This window comes from Lytechinus variegatus, chromosome 11, assembly GCF_018143015.1.
Source record: "Lytechinus variegatus isolate NC3 chromosome 11, Lvar_3.0, whole genome shotgun sequence".
In the NCBI taxonomy this organism is placed as follows: domain Eukaryota; kingdom Metazoa; phylum Echinodermata; class Echinoidea; order Temnopleuroida; family Toxopneustidae; genus Lytechinus; species Lytechinus variegatus.
The window spans coordinates 18,285,025-18,297,084 of NC_054750.1; the positions used below are offsets into that span (position 1 = coordinate 18,285,025).

Sequence of the window (12,060 nt, forward strand, 5' to 3'; positions counted from 1 at the left end):
TATACATATATATATATATATATATATATATATATATATATATATATATATATATATATATATATATATATATATATATATATATATATATATATATATATATATATATAAACACATACCTCATCATAGTCACGTGTCAGCTTCACGTTCATTCCAGAATATAAACAATCGATAACAGAGATTTCCAGCACTACAGTGTGTGTACAAAATCAAAATTATAATATACATGTAATGTAAAAAAAAATGTCGGAATTGAACATCAAAATCTTAAAAAAAAATATTTTGGTGTCGATGGACTCGTTCATCAGGTAAAGTAAGCAACAAAAAAAGCATGAATTCATACTTGAGCAAACACTGTTTCCTTTTCTCCAGAGTTTCACAAGTCGCTTTGTGCCAAAATGAAGCAAATAAAAATAATTTTCTCTTTCGATTCCTTTTTTAAGATGCCTGAATTGTTTGCTATCTTTCCGCTTGGCTGTGGATTCACATGAAAAGGAATGGACACACTGAACGAGAAATTGAATAAAGTTAGGCTACCAATGGAAGTCCTTTATATGTCTCTTAATAGGGGCATTAAAAAAATGAAATTTTATCGACCTTTTTTGGCAGATTACTTATTGAATGAAATTAATCGATTTGGTACTTGTTCTCTTAACTGAATGACTGGCATTTAAATTCCATGTCTGATTAATTTTTCCTTTTGTTGCACTTTGTTTGAATAAAATATCTTGCTAAATTCTTACCAAAGAGATAAAGTTATGTTTCGGTACTCCTCAACCATGCTTCGAACAAATGGAGAATATGCATGTATTTATGACTATGTAAATGATAAATCATACATAAATAAAACATAATCTTACAGGAATGCAAAGTACGGTTCGTAAAAGCAGAAGTAGGTTATTCAATTAAAATTGTTTTGAAATCATATACAGAATGCTCAGTATTAAGTGGGAAAAATATGTCTTTCTGGTGTCATTCTGACAAACGAGACATGTAAACATCTACCAATGTATTAGAAATTATAATTTTGACATATTTCTTTTTTTTCCCCAAAACATATATCATTTTTTTTCTACACACTGTATACTATTGTGACAGGCACACACATGTACTTTTCATTGTATTGATTCATAATCTGATATACCAACTATGTTGACATTATTCACGGTTTCACTTCAACCATCATGTTTACATGTTACTCTTGAGCACCAGCATACAGAAGGGAGGGGGGTTGGGGTCGTTGCCCCCCCCCAAAAAAAAAAATTCCACGAGCGTGAAGAAATAGAAAAGAGAAGAAGAAAGAATAGCAATGAAAGGGAAACTGCAAATGTGAAATAATTTTCTGGATATTATGTTCAAATCTGTCACAAAATTTAGATGTTCATTTTTAAATGGTCGATTTTTTTTACTTGCCTTGCTCGCTTGTGTCTATATATATTACTCTACACCAAGTTCGACGGTTATCATGTCTGTGCTCAGGGGTGTTATATTATGTAAAAAAAGGGCGGAGCAAGGATTTTTTAAAAGAAGAGGGCAAAAAGTTTACCAAACTCTTTCCTCACAAACAACGCATGGCGTGTATTTGTGTGTGTGTGTGGGGGGGTCCTCACTTACACGGAGCTAAAGGAAGATGAAGGAAATTAAAGTTAATAATAAAGAGGGGATACTTTTTATAGAAATAAACATAGCAATGAAGCCTGTTTAGAAATCACATTAGGTTACAGCAATGGCAATCCCACATTTCCTAGGAGGAATCAAACCCTGTTTTACACTGTAATGAAGAAAAAAATATTAATTTATATTTCGTACAATAAATACAAAAGAAGTAGTGAGTGGGTGACGTCGCCGAATATCCCGGCATTTGCATATCAACCAGAATACAACCGTTCTGTTAGAAAATCGTTTTCTTTTTTTTTTTTCAATCGAATAAACTTTTGGCTTGGGTAGATATGCCCTTCGATAATAATTGACAAGTTACAATAGACTCGAGAGTGGGTAATTTCATAAAGAGTTTGCATTTTTCACCTCTAATAAAGAGTATATAAAGCAGGCGAAATTTGCAAACTTCCCTATAGCAGTAATTCATATATAAATCACCATGACGTGGTTGTTTATTTGCCCAGCGCTTTTAAATCTTATACCAAGGCTAATACCATTGTAATTTTTTATCATTGTTTATTTTATATGTAGATTTGTTCGATGAATTGATGAGTTGTTGATATGCACGCTTTTTTTTTTATTTTTAATGATTAATTTTGATCAAAGTATCGCGTGAGCCCCTTCCCCCCTCCCCTCTCTCTCCCTCCTTCATCGTCCTATACGCTAGCCCTCCGCTATCCCTCTCTCCTCTTTCCCTTTTCTCTTTTTCTTTTTGTTTTCTTTTTTTATTTTTACCTCACTCTATCTCTCATGATTACACACACAAACCATTACTGTCTATCTTATTTCCTCTCTCCCAGTCTCCCTCCATCTCTCCCTCTCTTCTCCATGATTTTTTTGTTTGTTAGAGTCATCCAGCCAACAAATATGTTTCAGTTAGACAATTTAAACCATTTTAACTTTCCGAAAAATATTTCTTTCTTGTTGAATGAAACTGGACTTAGCTTGACCTAAACTGACTTTCACAACATCTAGGCCTGTACGTTTGCTTGATTTTTTTCCTTTTTTTCTGTATAATTCAATGATATGCTATTCTTCATTTATTCTATTCTATTATTCAATGATATATTTTACTTAAACGAGGTTGCAATCTTAAAAAGGTCAGTCTATTTATAAACTCTCATAAACACTTTATTGTTCATTTTTAATCAATTTGTGAAATTGCGCTATAAAAGTCAGGGCTTTGTCATGTTTGATACCATATTTATTTGTAGGTCTATGAATTACAGAACCAGACTTTCCTGAATAAATATGCAAAGTCAGTAAATGTATCTAGGGGCGGATCCAGCCTTCGCCGATGGGGGGGGGGGGCGGATTTTTTTTCAGGCATATTTTCCCCGATCATAACATAAAAGATTCTTTTTATTTTCCAAGTCTTCCCCTCATCTTATTTTATTCACTCGTCTTCCTCCTCTTCTTTTTTCTCCTCTCTTTTTTCCTCTTTCCCCCTTTCTTTCCCTTTTTCTTTTTTTAATTTGCTCCGCCAATTGGGGGGGGGGGGCTCGGGCCCCTGGATCCGCCTATGGAATATCCCAATTTCATGATTCATATTGCTGTAAATGGAAATAAGCAAAATGAAACAGATTCAAATGAATGAAAAGTTTCGATCTTGTTTATTTACCATTACCAGTTGAGAGAGGATGGCATCACTGTTGACCATGATGAATATCGCAATCCGTATCCTACTAACAGTAGGAGGACTACATCTCATTTACGCTGGTAAGTCTCATTACTATTCACATTACATTTACTATTGTGGTTATGAATGCGATATCACTTCAAACCACAGGCGAACATTTGTTGAAAGACTTGGAAACATATTTGATCCAAAAAGGGTGATTCCATGCTAGAAAAATCAGCCATTGTCACCACATTTTTTTCAATCTACTGTCCAAACAAACAAGGAACTTTCATCAATTTTGCTTTGTGGTAATGATAAAGTACCACTGGTAGTCATGTAAACAAATGACAACCAACAAAAATATTTTGTCCATGGGTGATTAGATGTGAAAATGTTGCGTGTCGTACAGGACATTTCTGAGGGTTTATTTCCAATTCTCCTAATTTCAATTGGTCCAATTGCCAACTCGTCTACTATCATTTGGTCTACCATCAGTTCGTCCACTACCACATGGTCTACTTTCATTTGGTCTAATAACCAGTTGGTTTAATAGCCGTTTAGTCCATATGCCCTTTTGGTCTAATAGGACTAAGTGTTAATTGTGCAAAATAAATAAAAATGAAATTGATATTAGACCAACTGGTTATGAGATGAAATGGTCATAAACGAAATGGTTATTAGACGAAGTAATGATTTGACCAAATGGTTAAAGTAACAAATGGTTGTTAGACGAAATTTTGATGGACGGAATGGCATTAGACTGAATGAAAATAGACCATGATGTGGTGAGTGGACGAGTTGGCAGTAGACGAATTGGTAATATACCATTTCTCAGTCCCGTACGACACGCAACATTTACGCCTTTAATTCACCTATTATCAAACATTTTTTTTTTGGTTATCAGTTTTTCACATGACTACCCACTATATCTTTATCACTGAAAAAAAAAATATTGCTCAAGTATTCAACAAAGAGACTATTCTCAACATGCTGTACGACACGTATGGAATCGCCCCATATGGTAGGATTTAACAAGGACAGGAAAGGTCCATTATGTAATGTTATTAAACCATGTGATCTTGATGTTGGAAATGTATATTTATATACAAAAGTGCCATAACAAGACACTGTCTTGATACCAATAGAATCTCAACAAATTTATCATGAGAAAAGGTCCCCACTTGAAGATCTCATTTCAAATGATTTTAATGATAAATGCCTTAATTCACACCATATATAACTGTATGTAATGTAACGATGTATTATACTGTTTGTATTCGATTGATATTTGATCATGTTGCTACAATGTACACCAATAGTTTAGGATCAATAAAATTTCAAAAGACAAGAACAAACACTGTTTTAGTTAGTGTAATATTCCTATTACATTTACAGTTAGGATAAAGGTAACATTACTTTTATTATTGAATTACTATTTCTGTTCATATCACATTCCTTTTACCTTTTTTAAATTATTATTTTAAAATGTCATCATTGTTATTGCCATGCAGTTACAATGACTATTTTAGTTACTATGCAAGTTAATATATTCCATTCCTATTATCTCTACTATCAGTATTACTATAGTTTACTATTATACTATTTATTACTGTTACTACTATTTATTATTGCAGTTACTATTCCTGATGATATTACGTTCCTATTACTTTTACTATACATGTCATTATCATTTGTCATTATGAATATTGCAGCTACTTTTTGCATTGCAGTTGCATTTCTTGTTAACATTACATTCCTATTACCTTTACGGTTATTATTACTACTATAGTTACTATCACTATTACCATTGCAGTATTAAAGTTACTATTTATGTTAACATTGCATTCTCATAACTGTTGATATTATTATTAGTTATTATTATTATAACCATCGCAGTCCCATTAGGCCTACTACCTCAGTTACTATTAATGTTATCATTAGATTCGTATTACACTGTAAAAACTGTGGTGTTAAAACTGACACCAATTGGTGTTAATAGAGGACCACACCCTGAGGTGTTAAAATAACACCCTAGAGATTGAACATGACACCAAAGAGTGTAAATGTAACAACCATAAGTGTTGTAATAACACCTATAGGTGTAACACTAACACCACCAATTTAACACCGGTGTAAAATAACTGATGTAGTCCTCTATGTACACCTGTTAACACCACAGCTTTTGCTGTGTACTGTAACAGATCAGTTACCATTATCATTACCATTGTATTTACCAATACAAGTGAAGTTGACATTCTTGTTCATAGATCTTTACAGTATTAACTATTATATAATATTATTATTACCATTACAGTGACCATTACATTAAATATTCAGTCCCTATTTCTTTTACAGTATTTAGATTGATATTAATAAAGAAATTAATATCGCACTCCATTGACTTTATATTACTGTTAAGTGTGTTTTCTTAATTAATTGGTAGCTTTTATGCAGGGGCGGATCCAGCCTTCGCCAATAGGGGGGGCCCGGAATTTTTTTCAGCCATATTTTCCCCGATCGGCCGCTCAAATATGATTTTTGCCGGGATTTTTTCTTTCTTTGAAGGGGTAGTCCTAATGGTCACTTTTTAGCTTTATTCTTAGGAAACATAAATGTATAATACCATAACCCTTATTTATATAATGCGAGCGCGGAGCGCGAGCTAATTTTTTTGGAAATCTTATGTACTTATTCCTAAAATTTTGATTTTTCTGGGAAATGTTTGTCTTCCCGAAAAAAAGATGTGTATGCAAGGTAATGATTACTATACGAACGTCAAAAGTGAGCAGAAATGAAGTGATGGAAAGGGTACTTTTAAATACTTGCTTGCAATTAGCCACGAAGACGTTACACATTTTTAAAAATCAAATAATGAAATTTTTTGACATTTTTACCTAAGGAATGGAAATTCTTAGCACGTTTTGTTTAACAGAATAGGTATATAATTAAACATGCGAGCACGAAGTGTGAGCAAAAAATTTCGAGATTTAGACCTACTGAACAAGACACTCTATTCAATTAGTTTTGTAAATCATGAAAAGGATGAGTAAGTGGGGATCTTCCTTACATTAATAATGCAAGCGCAGAGCGCGAGCAGAAAATTTTTGTATACGTTTTGAACTGTTCGAAATTGTACCTGTTATGGACTGCTTGCATTTAGCCATGAAGACGTTACATATTTCAACATTCAAATATTGTGAGCGCGAAGCGCGAGCTGAAAAATTTTGACCTTTATTACCTGAATAATGGAAATGCTAAGCACTTTTTGTAATCTTGGAAGGACTCTAAGTATATAAACTAAACTTTATTGATGCGAGCACGAAGCAGAAAAATTCTGGACACTCTATTCATGTTTTGTAAATCATGAAAAGGATAAGTTATTTATCCGCGAGCAGACACTTTTTGATATTGTGATCTGAAACTGGATATTGATTTAAATAGAGAACAATCTGCGTATCTGAATTAACGTGTGTTTTAGATTTCGACCTAGAATTTGGGTATTCTAAGTACCTTTCTTATCATGAAAATCAATAAAGCGAGCGCAAAGCGCGAGCTAAAAACATATGATATTCCGATCTAACAAAGGGTCAATTTAAGCTCTGTATTGCAAACACTTAATTTGTCGGAAAATTGTGAACTTTTGCAAAACGGAGAATTGATAAATAACAATTGTATCATCACTTGTGATTTCAATATTAATCTCTTGACCAGTAATCACTCTGTAACAAACGATTTCCTTGAATTAATGTTAACTTCTACTTTTTTGCCGATTATTTCTAGACCAACCCGTATTACTGATCATTCTGCTACGCTTATAGATAATATTCTGTAACTCTCATCCTCTTCCGAAAGCTGGCATTGTAACGACAGACATTTCCGATCATTTTCTTATTTTTACCCATATCCAAACAATGAAATCACTCGCAAAAATGGAAAAGAAATATAGGATCTGTCGCAACTTTAGTGACAAAAATATTGAACGCCTCCAAGAAAATTTAATCTCTGTTGATTGGTCTGACGTTTATAACTCGAAAGAGAATGTCGATGACTCCTTTGACATACTTATTTTTGAAATGTTTCAATGATTAGATTCTTGTGTTCCTTTAAAAAAATATCGAAATTACGACTATAAACGTGTTCCAAAGCTACCATGGGTTTCAAAATTGATATTAACTTAAGGTCTATCAATCGGAAAAATAATCTGTATGTTTCTTATATATCAAATCCAAATGATGTTTCACGGAATAGATACACGTCTTATAAAAATATCTTAACAACTACTCTTCGAATAGCAAAAAAGAGGTTTTATTCAGAAAAATTGTGATGGATGACAGTTAAAAAAGAGCTGATGTAATTTATTATTATTACTTTGAGTTTTTATATAGGTCCGGGACATTCTATAAGCCAAGGGCATTATGTCATCATAAGAAAATGATGACTATCTTCTTATTTCTCTTCCTAAGCATGAGAGCGCGAAATCTGTTAATATTATGGCCTGAAAAAGATTGATATTTCAAGCTCCATATTGAGCAAGTTATGCAAATCCCCTAAAAGACAATAAGAGCGCGAAGCGCGAGCGAAAATTTTATATCCTAACAAATAGATTTTTCAAAAAATTAATTTCAAAGTCTTCCCCTCATGTTATTTTTTTCAATCATGTTCCTCCTCTTATGTTTGCCTTTCTTCTTTTCTCCTCTCCTTTCCCTTCCTTTTCTTTTTTCCTTTCTTTTTCCTTTTTTTCTTTTTTCTGCTCCGCAATAGGGGGGGCCCGGGCCCCCCCCTGGATCCGCCTATGGCTTTTATGTAGGTCTATATACAAAACAAATGCACTCGTCTCTCATTCAGTATAAGATTCGATTCTTGCAATTTTATTTTGTCTATTTCTTTTACTCAGACGAGATGTTTGTATGCGACTACACGACTAAAGGTATCTACATTGCGTATGTATCCGATGACAGTAGCTTCGAAGGGGCCAAATTCTACTTGCTCCCTCTGGCAAATGTATCGACTCCCATCGCTATTCAGTATGACTTACGATATCGGATGTTGTACTGGACTGATGTAGCTTTAGACGGTATCTTTCGATCAAATATCGATGGATCACAAAACGAACAGGTCGTATCTGGTCTGAGTTGTAAGTAGTTTATTATTCTTTAAAGGCCCGGTCACACCGCCCGAGCGTTGTTGGAGCGGTCGTGGAGCGGAGAAAAAAAAAATCACCACCATGCACCCGCTACCGTTCACCACTTTCGATTTCGATTGTTTTTTTTTCCGATTTTTGTTGTCGATTTTTCCCCCAATTTTGAGAGCGAAATTAGACCCTCTCTCCCTACCGCTCCACGACCGCTCCAACAACGCTCGGGCGGTGTGACCAGGCATTTAACTATAGTACATAAATGAGTTACATATTTTCATTATTTCCCTCTACATCTATCTCGCTCTCTCTAATTATATGCTATTTTATATAGGGCTCATCTCGGGGACCCAATAGGATGCGCCCTCTGATAAGAATTGATCCTCATGGTTACTTCTGATGAAGATGAAGGGAACGTCGAAAATTTGAGTAACTCTGAATAAACGTTTGATTTGCAAAAAAACGTGAACTTTCAGATTTGTTTTGCTATGACTGTATGAAGACAATATGTGAAATTGTATGACGTTTTTGATCCATATATAAATGTGTATACATGTATATTAGAAGTGTGTATGTATATTCTTTTTAAAAAGAAAAACCTTTCTTCTTTATTATCAAACTATTTATTTCTATTCAGGTCGTCTTGTTGAGAATGATTTTGCCTTTGAATATCTTGCACATTTTAGTGTAGAATGTTGTATGTTACGTGCTATGATTTAAGGGTGTTCTTTCATCTAGATCTACATCATTTTAGGTAAAAATGAATAAAAATTTGAAGAAGGCTTTTGGTTGTAGTCAATTAAAAAATCTGTCTTTAAGACAACATCTGGGTTTTCTTCTCCTTTATAGACGTTCCACGTTCGGAACACACAAAATCAAAGTTTGTGCGTTCTATTTCCAAAATATGAATAAAAACAATTTGGATTTTTAAAAAGTTTTAGAAAGAGTAAAATCTACATTTTTTTTCTTTTCCACGCAGCACCACAAGGTTTGGTGATAGATATTGATAACGATCGCATGTACTGGACCGATTCCGGTACGGATAGAGTGGAAACCGCCAATTTAGACGGTTCAAACCGAACGGTTATCGCAGAGACCGGACATGATAAACCGCGTGGCATCGCACTATCCGTGAGACAAAGGTTTGTACTGGATCATTAACAAATTATATCCGATAGTTTTTTTTCTAGGGGCGTCATCAAGGGGGGGGGGGTGTCAAGACGACCTCATATATTTTTCAGAAATTAAATTGTCCTGTTATATACGACACGTGTTGATATTTTGTTTGCTTTTAAATATTGCAATATGAATTTTATAAAGCCGGGGTAATAATAATAGCAGGACCCACTGGAAGAACAGTTTTCGGAACTGAAGTGGCTACCCTGGGTAAATATGCCGTTATTGTTATTATTGTTGTTATTATTATCATTACTATTATTATTATAATTAAACAATATATGGGTAAGTTATTCAGCATTCCAGAAGGATGTACATTTTATAAGACTGAAGTTGAAATATTGGAACAGGGGTAAAGGTCAATAATCATTTTTCAAATTGGCAAGCATTCAAATATGCCTTGATATTCAGCAAAAATAATGATTTGCTGAATTACGAACATAATGATTATCTTAAACGAATTTAAAGCCTCAAGGTAAGTTAATTTTCAAGTCTCGAAATGCATTATCTGTGATTAAATAATTTTTAAGCTTCGACCGACCTAAATGAATATTTGGGACGAGCTTTATCTGTGATTACTTGTTTATAAGACAGCTCGTTGTTTATATCCATCTATCATTCATTTTAGACTGCTGTTTTGGAGTGACTGGGGCGAAAATCCTAAAATTGAGAGAGCGAACATTGACGGGACGAATCGGTCAGTCATTGTCTCTCAAAATCTCACTTGGCCGAACGGAGTCGCGATCGATGGCTCGGGTAATCAATCATTCGTGTTCTAAACGATAGAGTGTGTGATCGGCAGGGCCTTCAAATCCTTCTCAATACTGGCGTACTGGAGGGGAGGGGGGGGGGTGTCGGGATGTTCCACGACCCCCAAACATTTCACGACCAAGAAAAATAGGAGAAAAGGACAAGGAGGAAATGAATAAGGGTGAAATATTATTCTATGGATTTTATGTTTGAATCTATAACGAAATCAGATTTCTCGCTTTGGAGCAATTTTGCACCATAAACCATGTCAGTATTCCCCCCGCCCCCAAATGTAAATATATATTTGGCTTACTACGCCACTGGCCCTCAAGCCAAGGGTATGGAAGATCACTTGCAAACACAAATACTTTAGATATCATCAACTTTTTATAGAAGATGACGATTTCTGGAATACGCCTACTTTAAATTTGAATGTAATACGTGCCTGCAATTAAACAGATCAAACGAATACTTGAAACAAATACTTTGTGTTTCATGAAACTTTGGAAGAAAAGAGCTAATTTTTAGCTTTCTTTCTGTAGTTTTATCGATTCATTTTTTGCTCGTCGAATGTGTCCACCAAGCCTAGTCTTTGCCGACAGTTATGTTATTAATCATTACAGATAATTTTTTTTTATCCAGTCCCAACTCTATACTGAAGCGCCATGAATACCAAAAGGGATACATGTGCCGCTGTGCGCTTTGTAAAATTAGCCACTATCATGATTATCATTATCAAAAGTATATTAAAATCGTTTTTGTCCATCTGTTTCAATAATAGATTCACGTTTGTACTGGTGTGATGCCAGTGTTGACCAGATCGAATCTGTTCTTTTCGATGGGAGCGATCGTCGACTTCACATCTATACTTCCGCTGGTGTCGACATCCATCCATTCGGTATAGCACTCCGTGGAAGTGATGATGATATATATTTCACCGATGCTAACTATAAACGTGTGATTGCGCTTGATCGATCGCAGAGCAAATTTGAGTTTATCGGTTCCTTTGAAGGCCCAGCTGGTATCGTGATTAATCAAGGTGAGCGCCCCCCATGAGGACCGTTCCATGAACTTTTCTTTCTCTGACAGTTACCATGGTAACAGTCAGTTGTTTAATCATGTTTAATCATGATCCAATCGTTGTGTCTGTAACCATGTTAGAAATTATTAAACCATAACTTCAACGTTCGAACTTGTTCCTCGCATCAATTAATTCAGTTTTAATGAAATAAAACTCGTCTATGACTGAAATCATTGCGAACATTTCTGTCTCTGTATAAATGCATTGAAATATGTAGAAAGCATTAGATCTATACAATTCGATTGAAAGATATTCAAATGATTTACAATGTATCATGTAAACTAATGCTGATGGAACATTAAAAAAATTGAAAGTGAGGCTCCCGACATAGAAAATTATATTTCAGGCCCAAAATGAATTTAGAGATAATTAAAAAACATGATATAAATGCCCTATTAATAAGTAATGAGATCAATGATTTTCTAGAAATGATAAAGAATAAATGGAATCATTTTGTTTTGTTCTCAAAGATCGTCAAGCTAGTGCTTGTGAAGCTGATGGGACGGAACCATGTTTTAATGGAGTCTGCAATGATAACAATGGTACAATGGAATGTCTCTGTTTCCCTGGCTACACCGGAGCGACATGCTTAGATGGTAAGTCTGAAGAAAGACTAGTAAAAAAAACGCCCTCTGCTGT

At 34.4% G+C, this 12,060-nt stretch overlaps 1 protein-coding gene across 1 annotated transcript in view; it reads left to right on the plus strand.

Moving 5' to 3' along the window:
- LOC121423897 (fibropellin-1-like) overlaps positions 1–12,060 on the plus strand; it is a 41,849-nt gene that overhangs the window by 1,035 nt on the left and 28,754 nt on the right. Inside the window, exons 2-7 of the mRNA XM_041619428.1 lie at positions 3,290–3,378; positions 8,175–8,414; positions 9,394–9,556; positions 10,219–10,346; positions 11,122–11,379; positions 11,892–12,017. Coding sequence (XP_041475362.1) covers positions 3,300–3,378; positions 8,175–8,414; positions 9,394–9,556; positions 10,219–10,346; positions 11,122–11,379; positions 11,892–12,017 — 994 coding nt within the window. The 5' untranslated portion in view covers positions 3,290–3,299. The remainder of the gene's footprint in view (positions 1–3,289; positions 3,379–8,174; positions 8,415–9,393; positions 9,557–10,218; positions 10,347–11,121; positions 11,380–11,891; positions 12,018–12,060) is intronic.